General features: G+C 48.3%; 1 protein-coding gene across 1 annotated transcript in view; it reads left to right on the top strand.

Moving 5' to 3' along the window:
• The window catches only part of PLPP3 (phospholipid phosphatase 3), a 45,544-nt gene extending 31,839 nt beyond the window's left edge, over window positions 1-13,705 (top strand). Inside the window, exons 5-6 of the mRNA XM_059821762.1 lie at window positions 6,735-6,911; window positions 12,014-13,705. Of these exons, the coding sequence (XP_059677745.1) occupies window positions 6,735-6,911; window positions 12,014-12,139 (303 nt within the window). The 3' untranslated portion in view covers window positions 12,140-13,705. The remainder of the gene's footprint in view (window positions 1-6,734; window positions 6,912-12,013) is intronic.
• The last annotated feature ends 1,010 nt before the right edge of the window (window positions 13,706-14,715 follow it).

Here is a 14,715-nt window from a genome sequence, read left to right as displayed (position 1 = left end):
AGCGAGGACTGACAGTCCCTATTAAGTCGGTGGTGGTTTCTCTCCAAATACTCAGCGAGATTCGGGTTGTCCTCCCAAGTATTTTTTCAGGGGATGCTGCTCTGGAGTCTTTTTGGAAGCCAAGCCTGATGCTTTACCTTTTGCACAGGATCATCTCCTGCAGCATCCTGCAGGGGAGGGGACAAATCCAGGGGGCTGTACCCAGCTGGGCAAGCGCTCCCTCCCTCTCCATGTTTCCACCCTTTCACTTCGGTAGTGGCTTCCCGAAGTCACCAGGGCTTGACCCTGTTTCCGCAGGACGCCGTGCAGACCATGTTGCTTCGCCAGGTTTTTCCATGTTTTTCTGAAAAGCCAGCAGTTATGGAGCAAGCGAGAAACAAACGGCAATGCTGGTGGCTGGGGGTGCACTGGAGACCCCAAAACTGCAGTGTGCATGCAACATTCCTATGGGATGCATGGGAAAACCTGCATGGCTCATTTTCCAGCACTGCTTTGCACCCATGTCTGCTGCCTGATTTTCTTTCTAACTTTGCAGCAGGCTTAAAAAGTGGTGTTTAGCTCCTGCATAATGCTTCAGAGCAGAAAGCTGTCTCTGATATCCCTTTGCTGCCCTTCCCCATCCCCATATGGGAGCACTTGGGCTATCAGCAGCCTCTGCCCTTTTCCCCCCTGGTCCAGGACAACAGGCTGCTCCACTTATCCCTCTTCATGGAGGGGTTTTGATGCCCAATCCCTTAACAATGATTTTACTTTATTTTTTTTATCTTGTCCCAAAACTGGCATAAGGTTGGTATAGCAGGCTGCATCTGACCAGCTGCTCAGTTGCCTTGTGCCTTAAAAAGTCAGGGGGAAAATTACACCAAGTGTTAGGTCATAAATTGAAGGGAGCAAAAAGCAACTTGAGACAAGACAGTGTGATGCGGTGCATATCGAAGGTGAGGAAATGATGATCTTAAGGGTCTTTTCCATCCTAAATGATTCTATGATTCTAACTTGTCTCGCAGTGCTCAGCTGTCCATCACTCCGGCTCCCTGGCTACTGCCGGAGCCTGAACGAGAAATCTCATAGAAAAAGGGAGCAGAAAATCTGTTGTGTGGAGAGACTGATAACACCCCAAAATAACTAAAACAAAAAATTAAAAAATGAGGTTATAGTAACGCAGAGGGATTTATTTAATGCAAAATAAACCCCGCTGCCTTGCCCAGCTCTGGTGGTTGAGTGGGTTTTTGGAAGCCTGATTAGAAACGTGGCATCCACCATGCCAGTGCCTGCAGGAGGTGGGTTTGATGGATTTAATCAGGGAATCATCTCAATCAAAACAGAACGGTTGTTATCCGGTTCCTGGGAAACGAGGGCTGTGCCGCAGCAGGTTGCTGCTGGCCCTTTGGGTACCGGGAGTTTGCTGGGAGCCTTTGCAGAGTAGGGGTATTTGTGGGGCTGAGCGAGTGCTGCAGAGGCTTGGCTGATCAGCCGTGTCCCAAGTGCATTCCTTATTGAACAATACTTCATATTTCAAGGATAAGTCACTTCCCGTCTTTCCTGGCGTTCCCTGGCTTCGCTCTTAGAGCCCATTCTGAATTATAATGTTTTCAAGTTTGCCTCACCTGATGGAGATGGGTGCCAGAAACCTTTAGTCGGTCTATTGAAAGATAACCAGATTCCCATGCATCCCACGGGGCCTTGCCTGCGCCGTGGGGCTGGATTTGCCCCAGCGTTTGGTGGCCAGTGGATGGGTGACCACAGCTTCCCCATCGCCCGGCACAGCAGCAGTGCCCTGCGGTATCCATCGGGGAGAAGCAGTTTGGCCCCAGGCTTCCGGTAGGAAAACGCGGATAGATGCCAAGCCCCAGAGGGCTTTGGGGGAAAAGTCCCAGGGAAAGGCACTTGCAACACAGTAAAATCTCCTGGGATTTAGTTCTAAACACTGAGACTTCAGGGCTAAGTTTCTCGCAGCCTTCTTGTCACCCAATTAACATCAGGCCTTTGTATAAAAAATTTAAAAGGGGAAATTACACTTGGGTAATTCTCTTTGTCTTAATTTTCCTTGCTTTGTTACTCCTTGGCCGAGCGAGCCCATAATATATATTTATAGCAGGCTGAGGAAAGAGGAGGTATGTAACAGCTTATTCCACGCAGCCCTCTGGACCAGACCCACACCTCTTGATTTTTGTTTCGCTGGACATGGGGAGTCTTTGCAGCGAGCAGTGGGGGCTTTCCACTCCCCTCAAGCACGTGAGACCATAATGCTGATTATTTTTTTTATGGCATGATGTTGCCTGAAACCACACAGAGGATGCAGAAAAACTAAACTAATATCCCTCAGTAATGTCGGCTGATTCTGGATAAAAGGGGAGTAAAACAGGGCAGCTTGTGTATTTAATGTGTGTTGGTGGGAGAGGTTGAAGACTTCAGATCAGAATGCGGTTTTGTGTGTTGTACTCATTTATGTGAAAAATTAGAGATTTGCTGGTTTTATCTATCTGGGTGAGCGTGAAGCTTTGCACTGGGGTTTCTTGCTGAAGGATGGAGAAGGTCCCAGTGCCCTCGTGCTGCTGAGCAATGCTGTGCCCGTGCGAAGGAAACTCCATGGTGGTTGTGGACTTGGAGTCAAGTTTAGTGGTGATCTAAGTAAGCAAATATATTGGAATTACATCAGAGGCCAGGCCTGAGGCATGAACTGCGTGGCTGAGCTGATAGGGATATTCCCAACAAGGTAGGGGGATGCTGTACGCTCAGCAAAGGCAGGGAAGAGGCAAACAGTGCATCCCTTTGGTGTTGGGAGGTCTTTGCCCTTCTCGGGTCCATGTCCCCTGGCCATCTTGGTGCTAAAAGCTGAATTCTGCAGTTCCCCTTCTTTCAGCTGGCTTTGCCCAGCCAGGGCAGGGTGTTACACCGGGGTGAGTTTGGGTTTGAGGGGGTTTGGCCCCATACCACTTTGGGTACCGCTCTGTTTGCAGATGGGGCTGGAGATGGAGGTAACTTCAGGACAGACAGTCAGAAACAAGACCAGCCATTTCCCAGAAGGAAACCTTAGCTGTGACTAAGGAACGTGGTTGGTGGAGTTCAGCCTTGTGGTGGGGAGAGTGTGAACAAGATGGGATTTCTGGGTGGCAGAAAGCCCCGGGAGGCTGGAGGTGACGCTTTTCGCCCGTGTCCCCTGCCAGCTCCTCCTCAATGGGGTTGCTCGGGGGTTGCATGTGGCCACGAGCTGTCCCCATCAGCACTGTGGAAGTCCCCTGGCAGAAGAGCAGCGACGTGACGTCCTTCAAGCCATCTGCTTTGTGGTAACTTGGGCTCTGCCAGGAGACAGTGGATCCAAATAACTCCTGCTCTGTGTGATCCCATTTCATTCCATCCACCCCTGCTCCTGTTGATGCTTCTCCTGACTTTCGCTGCCCTGTGATGGTCTGTGGTGGAAATAACCCTGGTTATGGTCTTGCTCCATCCAGCCCCTCCCAGGAAGGGCTCCATTCAGCCCCATGTTGCCATCCAAATCTGGCAGTCCTTGGCAGGCAGCACTTCAGATTTACGCCCAGGTTGCAAAAAACCCCTTCAAAAGCAGGTTTTCAGATAAATTGCCAGGAACTTCCCATTTCTTAGTAATAGCACTAATTCCTGTTTTAGGGAAATTCTGATCCCTTCAGCCCCCAAGCCCCCCTTTTGCTTTTTGACCTTCTCTTATTAACTAGGTTTTTCTTTCATACTGAGGGCAGAGGCAAAGTTTGGAGCACCCCAAGGCTCACCTCTAAAGTACTTAAGGGTTCCTCAGCACCCTGGTGTTTGAGCACAGTTTTCGATGCACTGCACGTTCATAATATGCCTGTGGAATATGAAAAGTATTGTTAACCTCTTTTTTTCCTTTCTTTGTGAATGGGGAACTAAAGAGCAATTTTTTGAAGACTTTTATTGCGGCTGTAAAAGGAGCTCAGTCAAGATCCTCACACTGATAGTGTGGTGTCTGAGATGCATCTACTGGGGTGGGTTTTACTCCTCCAAGATACGCAGGTGTGGGTGTGAGTTCGGTGCTGGAGACTTGGGCAGCACCCAGTACACCCCGTACGGTGCCATGTTGCCTTCGTACACCTTTTCCAGGGCTAAAATGTGTAGATTAGGCACACAGTTCAGAGCTGTGCTTTGGAAGGAGTGAGTCGGTATACAAACATGTTTATTTTTTTAATCGCTTCAGCCCCAAAATTGTCTGCTTCGTTGTGTGTTCAAACTCAGGGTTAGCTTTTTATTCCTAATTTTTTTAATTCATACTTTGCTTCCTCACGTATAGATGACCTATTTAGTCCAAGCTTGTGGGATGGAGTGGCTTGAGGGGATGTCAAGGATGTGCAAAAGGGACAAATGTCAGAGTATCCAGCAGCAAATTTCTTTCTTAAGGGGTTTAACGTGACAGGCCTCAAGACTAAAGTAAGACATTAGGTTTCAAGTCTTCCTGGTAGAACTAAGAGTAAAAATTTATAAGATATAATACCTGGAGCTAATTTTGCTCTGCAACAACATACTGGAACCTGAGTCTTGCACTGTCACCTGGGCTGGGTTGAGAGTCTTGCTATGGTTTAGGCTCAGGATTATTTTCATGTTCAGTAGAAACATATTTTTTGTGTGCTTTAAAAATGCTGCTCTCCACAAATGCTGTTTTTTCAAGGGACATTGTCTCTACACTGAGAAGCTGTATTTAAAGATACCAGGGCCCCCAGCTCTCTATCACCATCTTCCCTGAATACTTCCCAGGAGTACCCTGCCTGCACAGTTTATTCTCAGTGGCAGATCACTGAGTGCAGAAATACCATGGCAATGAAAATTCAGCCAGCCTAAGCATTGCAAACTAAAAATGCAGTTCCCTGCTAATGAACCGCGTAGAACCTGCTTGCAGGATGAAGTGCCTGGTGTTAAATCACTGCAAGTGACTGTGCAGGGTGGGATTGTGCTGTTTTACAGCTCCAGCTTTCTAGCTCAACAGATCTTTCTGGGCAGAACATGCTTCCTAATTTTGATACGTTGATTGTTGACTCGTGTTTCTCCCGAGCATAGAAATTATCATCACAAACTAGAGAACCAGCCCAGTGGTCCATTCGCTGGGCTACATCAGTGTGGTTTTGCTGTGGGGATCTAGAGAGCTGTAACTCGTCCCGTAGCATCGCGTGCACAAGTTTGCATGGTGTGGGGTGTGCGCCGTGGTGACGTGGCTCCTTTCCCAGACTCAGGCTGGTTTGCAGATATATTCCCTAGAATCATAACATGTAGTAGCCAGCGCTGAGCTGTTTTGGTACTGCTCTCTTCCATGTTAATTGGCTAACAATTTGGATAATTTGGAGCATCTGCTCCATTCAAATGACATGATATCTCATTTCCTCTAAAGAGCCCAGTGTGTGTTCTTTCCAAAAAGGGGTAAATATAATGTTTATGCAAGAGCTAAACATACTAAATTGGCCAAAACAATGCTTCCCCCTTATCAGCTTTCCAATTAATTCTGCTTTTATAGGTAAATGGTGTCATTAAGTTATTTGTGGTTTCAGGGAACCCAGCGAGAGCTTCATTCCCTTTTTATATCAAGGCAGTGTAAACTGCTCTGGCTGTGTAAAAGCAATCGTAAATGGGTATTAAACCCCTTTCCAGGCCTCTGATGTTGCAGAATCCCACGAAGCACTCTGGGTCTGACTTCCAGCTCTTCATTTAGGAACAGGCAGAAAATACGCGCTGCAGCTGAGCCCACAGGCAGTGGATCCGAGCTGCAGGAGCCAAGCAGCATTTTCCAGGCACTTTTACACTCTTTGAGCCATCAAATGCCTCTCTTCTCCCCAAGCCCAAAGGTTGCTGTGGCGTCCCTCCCTTCCCGCAGCCTTCCTCCCCGCGCTGCGCCCGGCCCCGCTCATCTGTGGGCAGCGGGTTGCTGTTTTCCTGTCCTCTCTTCCCGCCCGGCTTCCCGGTTCCCACAGGAACCGGCCATGCCCGCCAGCCGAAACGGAAACGGGCCCAAGATAGTCATGAGGGGGGACAATGTCCATTTGACGTCATGTCAGCTTCGTCTTTTTGGGTCAAGCCAGGACCTTGCTTTTCCCTTGCTGGGTAGGAGTGACTTCCCATGCGGCTGCTCCCTATATCTCTGCAAACCCCGGGGCTCGGGCTGGGAAACATGATGGCAGTGTTAGAGGATTGCATTTTGCATCCACATCGTCAGCGGTTGCGGCTGTGTCTGGGAATCCTTGGGGATGGCTCCCAAGGTGTGGCGTGCTGCGTTGATTCCTGGTTTTTCCTCTGAGAGGTGTCGTGGGTCCTACGTGCCCCAAATTTGGGACCTTGCTTCTGTTACGCACTAAGTAGCGGTGAGGAGGAATTTCCTTACTTGGCCCGATGGGATGTTGTGTGTGACTTTGATGGACTTGGAGGCTGAAGCAGGGTCGGGGGGTGAGCCAGGATGTGGGGGGGATCCCAGGCTCCAGGCCCTGGCTCACCAAGGGAGAGCAGTGCCTGCTCACCTCTGCCTGCATTCCCTCCATGGGATAAATCCCACCGGCTCCACTCCCCTCTGCATGACAGAGATCACATATTTGCAAAGAGCATCCTCCTTCTTTGACAACTCCCCCTTCCTTGAGCCACGGGGGTGCGGGTGCCCCACGGCCAGCCCCACAGCGCGGTTGCTGCCATGTGTGCACATTTTGGGCACAGCTTCTCCTTCGTTGCCCTCAAATTAACTCAACCTTCTGTTTTTTCTCTCTTCTCCGCAGTTTTATCTGCAGGCCAGATTCACGTGGAAGGGAGCCCGCCTGCTCCGTCCCCTCCTCCAGTTCACCCTCATCATGATGGCGTTTTACACCGGCCTGTCCCGTGTGTCGGACCACAAGCATCACCCCACCGATGTGCTGGCGGGCTTTGCACAGGGAGCCCTGGTGGCTTACTGCGTGGTGAGTACAGCAAACCGCGCAAGGAAGGGCAGCGGGGATGCTGGTGGGGGTCCCGGGGGAATAGCGGGCACCTCCCCAGCCCACGCTGCTGCGAGCTCACGTAACGCCCCCCATTACGGCTGGGGACGTGGCAGGAGGCAACGTGCTCCGGGGGCTTGGCCCGGTGTCACCCCCGTACGACAGCGCATGCAAGCATCATTTGCAGCTGGACCACGGTTTGAGAGCAGAGCACCCTACTAGCCCAATGATGGGTGCTCTGATGGGCACCCAGTGAAGGAGGGTGCACCCACCGGTGCTTTGCCCTCCCTGTGAGCAACAGCATTTCTGTGCTGGGGGGCTTAAGCAATTCTTCTTGTCCCCCACAGAACAAACAGCATATTCAGCGAAAAATACAACATTTAGTGGTTTTCCTCCATCAGCCTTGAGCTCCAGGAGGCTCCTGGGCAAAGGGCCCCTTCACTGAGGCAGCTGAGGGTGCTGAGAAGGTGTTCAAACAAGGGAAGTATTTCCCTCTTGGCCAACAGCTTTTGCTCCTCCAGCCACTCTCAGTAACGAGCATCGGCTCGTTTGCAAGGCCAGGACTCAAATGGGGAGTCTCGGGCAGCTGGGATTATGGCTCTTCCTTGCACAATCCAGCCAAAAGCTGTTCCCTGGGAGCGGGAGCTGGTGTCTGCCCGGCGAGGGGAGGCAGGGTGCCTCGTTTGTTGGTGGGTTTTTAATGTAAGGAAAGGGCTCGTGAGAAAACGGCGAACAAAAGCCGTGCCCGCTTGTCTGCGGCTGCGGGGCTTGTTCTCATGCAATTTACTTTCCAAAGAGTGACCTGATTGCGCAGCCCTGTAACTCAAAGTGACACATGTAAATGTTCTAAAGTAGACAGGGTGGGGGGCACCGGGTCGGGTTGCTGCCTCATATAAAAACAAAGGGGCTGGGGGTTATGGTTGTTCCTGTGTCTGTACGAACTCTTGAAACCAAGATTTTAACAGCTTACCACTTTCTTGGTGTGTGGTGTTTTTTGGTTTTTTTTTTTTTTTTTTTTGACTGATCTAAAAGTAAAGCAGCCCTGGAGGCAAGGAATTAAGTTTGCTAATGTTATATTTTGCAAGGAGAGAAAATAAGTTATTTATGTACTTTCCACTCATTGATAATATTCCAAAGCCAGGCCAAAAATGTCATTGTTGGGAAGTTTTTATGAAGTATTATTAACTCTCTGAGCAGTAGCTGTTGGGTTTTGCCGTTGCCTGATGCCAACGTCCCGTGTGGGGCCGGCATATTCAGAGGGGGAAACTAGACAAGTGTGTGTGTACAGATGCGTGCTGCTGCTGTAATGCCTGCTCGCAGCAACACCATTACAGGTCCTGTGTCCTTCATACCAATATTGTCAGGGTGTTTCTCCAAATCCTGGGAATCTTTTCCTATCTCAGCAGTCACCATGATGGCAGTGCTGGCAGCCCGGGAGAGAAAAGGCCCTGGGCAACACAGGGGGCAATGGAGCAGCTTGTCTCAGTCCAGGTGCCTGAATTCGTATTGTGTGGGTTTGTCGATACACCAAGCGCACATCACCAGGCAGGTTTACAAGGGGATATTTACCTCTCCGTCTGCCTTTCTGCTTGGGAGGTGGGATAAAAGCAATATATAGGGGAGAGCAGGGACCAGGAGATCGATCCCTGGATCACGGCAGTGGTTTCAGAAAGACAATAGCTCTCCGGATGCTCGGGATGGGCGTCCGGATGCTTCTTGGCCGGGACGAGCGGCAGGACTGGCCGTCCCCTCCCGGCCCTCCGGCAGCTGGAAGCTGTGCTGGGAAGGGGAGGCTGTGGCGGCGCTGGGCTGGTTTTCCTGTGTGGAGGTAAACCGACATAGGAAGCAGCTGCCTGGAGTTTCACAGGCAGGCTCGGGTTTGCCTGCGAGCCCAGGGCAACCTGTGCTGCTTTTCCCAGCCGGCTCATGGAGGGGGCTGTTGTCTCTGCAGCCTTTGCAGGCATGGCTTGGTGGCTGGGGACATCTCGGGCAGCAGCTTAGGACTTGGGCAGGGTTTAAACCCAACCTTTGTCCCATTGCATCAGCTTGCGAAGAACTAGCAATATGTTCTTGTTCTCCCAAACCCAGCATTGCTGGCTTGAGCCATTGCCCAGGAGGGGCCGGCAGACTTTCTTCCCTTTTGGGAAGTGGCAGCAAGGGACAAGGGGAAGAGTCGCCCTGAGAGTCCCTGGAGTTTGCATTAAATGTAGAATATAGCAGCTTTTTGCTAAAATTACTGGTATATCAGAGCAATTACTGGAATAGCCTGGGCATCCTTGCCCAGCTCTGGGATCCAGCTCTCGTGCATGGGATGCTCTGAAGCAGAGGGAAGGACCTGGAGACTCATCACCTTCAACCCACCCTGCATGCTCGCAGACACTCCTTTCCCCAGTAAAGCCTTCAAGAGTCCGCTCTGGTGATAGTCAAGGGCCGTTAAAATACCAGAGTTATCAGGCTGTAATTTTCAGTAGAAACCAATTGTGGGTTTCATCTCTGAGGGCTGCCAGAGCTTAAATCCAGGTTGCGCTGCAGCAGGCACGTTTGTCCTTCTGTGCCTGAAATAACAAGCAGAAGACATTAGTGTCAAGCGCTTCCAGCTGATGAAACATTCAGACTCGGATTCAGGGTGAAATATGATGAGGATTTCTTAAATGGAAATAGTTTTCACGCGCCTTGTAGGCAGGCCGATATGTGTCGTGTAGTTTGTCTCATCTGATGGAGAGAGAAAAGGGGAGGCATCAGAAGGACATGCTCCTGGTGTTGCTCTGCTTAGCTCAGATGAGTTGTTTTAACCTCTCTGTATGTGATTAAGGATTGCTTCAATATAATGAAAAGGAACAGGAATTGTTAAGTGGCAATATAAGGTATTGACTGACTTTGTCTAATACGCGCTCAGTCTTCTGCCATCAAATTTTCTTTATGGGCAGAGAGCACCTTCTACAGGAAATGGAGCTAATCCAAGTCAAAAACTTTGCACATTTATTAGTCCTTTTTTGTGTTAAACAGTTCAAGCATTAGGAGGATTTAACACACTGTTTTAACCCCCAAAGATCACGTTTCATGATTCCTATAAGTGTTTATATAACCTCCGGCCATGTTAAAGTGAAATACAGTTTAAAGAGAAATGAAACCTCTTACCCAGTCTCTGAATTAAACCCTGAAAAGCAGCAAGCAGCACAGTAAAAGCTAAAATATCCAGGATGACGCTCCACCATAACTCATTCCTATCCAAAATAAGGACCAGACTCAGTGTAATCCCCATATGCTTCTTGCACTCAGCAATCTCCTCCCATAAATTGATTTGTCATGGCTATCTTGGTGCAGAAATTGGACGTCTTTTTGATTGAATCCAGCTCTCTGAGGTGGGCAAGTGAGCGAGATGGCATCAGAAATGCGCCGAGCCAGCCGAACGGGCGTTTTGTAGTTATTAATGACCCAAAAGAAAACCATTGCCAGAGCAGTTCAACATGCTTTTATGCTGCGATGCGGCAGCAAGAGGCCAGACTCCAGCTTGTGATCCTTGTCGGGTTCAGCTGGATCCTGTTATTTAACCAAAGGCACAAACACTGCCACTTGGATGCCCTGTAAACAACTTTATCAGCTCTGTTATACAACTAGGCAGCCAGACACCAACACATACACCAAAAAAAAGAAAAGAGCTGCTTTATATGTCAGCTCCTTCCCTGCTTTTCTGCGAAGCAATAAAAGCTGAGCAACAACAGCTCAGCTTCCTGCATCCGCGGTTATAATTGTAGGAGTAAATTGCCACTTACAGCAGGTTCACTGTCTGTTGAGCTCAGTTCCTTATCTGCCCGTGCTGATAGGGACTTGCAAAAGTTATTTCCAAGGACGACTAGACCTGCTGCGTAAGGCTCTGGGTAGCTAGAATATGTGGAGATGCAGAAGGGGAAACCTTTGCTCCCTCCCTGTGTTACCCAGCCTGGATGTGCTAATTTAATGTTATTCCTTTGAGCACCTTGGACTTATTTTTTTCCCCAATTTATCTTGTTGCTTAATTGTTGCATCCGAGTACTGTGGGAGAAAACTCAAACGTGCTACTAATTCCTGCAAGTACGTGCTGCTCCTCTTGGGGCTTTGGCCCAGCAAACCCACAGCTCAGTCCGAATTATCGGTGCTTAAGGATGTCTGAGATGAGCCGGCAAATTTGGGCTGGCAGAGGCAGTTAGCGGCAGAACCAAGGTTTAGGACTTTGGTTCCAACTAACACGATGATGAGTCCTCAACACTTTTTGCCCCGTCCAGAGGATCCGTGCTGTCTGACTCTTTTCCCTTCTGGCACGGGGCTGAGGTTTGGCAAGGGAGAAAGTGCCCTGGTCCTGGAGGACCGATAAGCTTTGTGCAGCGGCTGCCAAGGGAGGATGTGGAAGTTTCCTCCCAGCACTTTGTTTCTTATTGTGTTGCTACCTCCCAAAATTGCCAAGCGCTGACTTTTTCACATCCGGGAGAGGGGTTACATCACGGGATATTTTGGAAGTAGTCAGGAATAGCTCCTCCTCTCCTTAGGCTTTGGCTTCAGGAGTGGACCCCGGCTCTGTACCGGTGCCTTGGTGGGGCACGAGAAGAACATCACTCACTCTTGACTCATTACTGATAACGTTTAATACAGCTTTGATTTGAAAGCTTTTAGTTGCCTACCTGATGTCTGGCTGAATGAATTGTTTCATGCCAACTCCATCCCTAAACCCACTCACCGTGAGTCAGGCCAGCCCTTTGGAGACCTTTGTTATTTTACTGGAGCGTGGGCCCCGTATCTGTTTCCTGGCTTTTCAACCTGTTCAGCAGAGGTTTGGGTATTGCACTCGGTGATTGCGCAGTGCGAAATGAAATTGTTCTGTAATGTTTTTGCGCTGTGTTTTGTGAGGTCTGAGCCCTTTTCATTATCGTACAGAAAGGCGGTAGCAGGTGCTTGGTATTTCACAGCTATTGGTGTTAAGGTCAGGCATTCAATAGCCCACAAAGTGCTATTTTTGCAGCTTGAATATATGTATATATTCTGTAAAACAAATTTTTGAACAGAGCATCACCCAGTGTGGCTAAATTTGCCTCTTCCACTTATTCCTACAGGTGTTTTACGTCTCAGATCTCTTCAAGCCCAAGACAAAGACTTGCCTGCCTCCACCGCCCATCCGGAAGGAGATCCTTTCACCTGTGGACATCATTGAGCGGAATAACCATCACAACATGGTGTAGACCTTCGAGAAATTGGATGGGTGTTGTATTTTATTTTAATTTTTTTTTTTTTTTGCAAAAAATGACTGCTGACAGCAACTACCTGCTGCTCTCAAATCTCATCAGACAGTAGAATGTAGGGAGAGACTTTCTTGCCCGACCAGTAAAGTCTTACTCTGTGGTCTTTTCAACTTGCGACATTTGGATGAAAGGGGTGGTGGTCAACTAAGTCAAAAGCGACCATGAGAAAGGAAAAAGAAAAAAAAAAAAAAAACAAAAAACAAAAAATAAAAAACAAAAGCCGAACAAACAAAGAGAGGTGCCGGAGTTCTGGATGTGCAATTGGTTTGAGTGTTCATGTTGTAGTGAACGCCAAATTGTTCATAGCCTAATGAACACTAAGGGATTTTTGGAAAGCTGGCCATCTTAGGTTTTTTTTTTTACTATGAAGATTTCCAATGCCTGCGAGAAAAAAAAAAAAACAACTCACGACTAAATTGTATAGCACTATATATGAGAAACAGCACTGAGTCAAGATCTGGGATTGGTTTGTAAGAGTTGCTTTTTTTCTCTTTTTTGATACTAGTTTATTTTTGCCTCCTCTATTCCATACTGTGACTTAGTTTAGAAGAAGCTTGCCCAGTCAAAGATCTCTGAAGGGTCTCTGATCATACTACACGCCTTTAATGAGCAGTCCTGAGACACGCAGTGAGGCTGAATAACTCCATCCTCCGCGCAGAGAAGCCACATTTCTTCCTCTCCGCTTGCTCCCTGGCGAGGGTTTGTCCTGCCCGAGCCCCCAGGCGTGCACAGCACCCACAAATGGCCCTTCATGAAAAGAGCATCCTCCGCTTCCCGGCCATCCCCCCCCAAAAAAATCGCAGCAGGTTTTCTGCGCGCCCGCGGGAGCTGGCGGTTTGCAAGTGGGTAGCGGTGGCTCTGCCCAAGACGCGTTCGCACTACGGCCTCGGGGCTGAGTCCCGGGGAAAACTTTATTCTGCAGTTTCGGGACGGGCTGCTGGGCGGCACGTCCCAGCCTGGGTGTCAGTTGGTTTGTGCATCCCCCCTCCTCCTTCTCCCCTGGGCACCCCGGTGTGTGCCACAGCAGGTACCAGGTCCTGTGCTTTGCTCGGTGACACCGGTGGTAAATCAGTTGTGCCTATATCGAGTGTGATTTATTATTTTTTTTGCCCGGAAACCCCAGGTTCTTGGTTTGCAGCCCTTTCACAGAACGCGTTTGCAAAGGGATCCCGCAAAGCATGCAGAATGGCCATTTGCACATCCTTCTTACAGAATCCGTCCTATCATTTCAACTATAGCAAGCTATGATTTTTTTTATATATAAATATTATATAAATAATGTATAAAACCTTAAAAATTAACTATGTAAAATATTATTTCTGAAACAATTTTAGATATATCCACTATGACTATAAACTGTGTCCTGACCTGTGTTATTTACATTTTGCTGCTTAAAAAAGCATTGAATTAATTTTTTTATAGTCGACTAAAATATTGTAGTTCTGTGGTAGTAATATTTTAATGAAAATAACTACAATTAGAGACATTTGTATAAAAAAAATCATATTAAATTGTCTGTATTTTTGTAATGTTCCATTTTGTAAAGAGAAGAATATTCAAAGACTTTTGTAGAATACAAAATTGAAGTTTGTATCTGCGAAATTATTGCTGTATAAATGTGCTTTTTAAATAAAAGCTCATAACACAACTAAACATCCCAGCATGATCTGCGTTCTGGCTTTGGGTTGACCTTCCCCTCTGAGAGAAAGAGGGCCCTTGCCCAGCAGGACGATGGGGGGTGACCCTTTGGGATTTGATGATACACGAGGGCATCCGGATAAAAAGGACCCCATGCCACTTTCGATGGGCATGCGAGAAGGTCCCACCAGCTCCTGGCTGGGGAGGGTGTGATGGGGACACGCGTGGGTTTGCATTGCACTGCTCTTGGCTATACCTAGTCTTTGAGCAAGCACATCCCTTTTTATTGAGGCCATTCCTTTTTCTTTAGCAATATTATAAGCTTTAAAGAAATATTACTTAAAAAAGAGTCTGAAGAGCCAGAGCCCGGCTGCTGGGTGTCCTGGACAGTCCCTGCCTAGGAGGACTCGCAACTCTGCTCTGCACCACCACCTTTTCCATGAAAAACAAGACACTTTGCAGCTGAACAAAAAACCTGCAGTTCAATGGGTTGCGAAGATGTGGGTAGAAGGGGGGAAGAAGAAGAGAAAAAAAAAAAAGCCCACAAACAGCATGTGCTCCCATGCGCACACGTGCACAGCATACGGTTACGAGGAGCCTTGATTTTTTAATTTTTTTTTTATTACTGTTTTTTTCCTCCTCCTACAGAAGAAAATGAACGAACGTCTTGGCGGTGACACACGGTCAGAGCTGCGTTTCGGCCACTCCTTGGGTGAACCGCATCAGCAAGATAACGCGGCACAGAAATAATTTGCAAGAATGCATGACAGGAAGCAAATACCACATCAAACTGCAAATAAATAGCAGGTGGAAATTAAGCAGGCAGAACGCAGCTAGCACTTGCTATTATTATCCTAATTAGTAGTAATATTTTATTA

This window comes from Gavia stellata, chromosome 10, assembly GCF_030936135.1.
Source record: "Gavia stellata isolate bGavSte3 chromosome 10, bGavSte3.hap2, whole genome shotgun sequence".
Classification (NCBI taxonomy): domain Eukaryota; kingdom Metazoa; phylum Chordata; class Aves; order Gaviiformes; family Gaviidae; genus Gavia; species Gavia stellata.
Note: the sequence above shows the minus strand (reverse complement) of the source record. Positions and strands in the feature narration are given on the sequence as shown.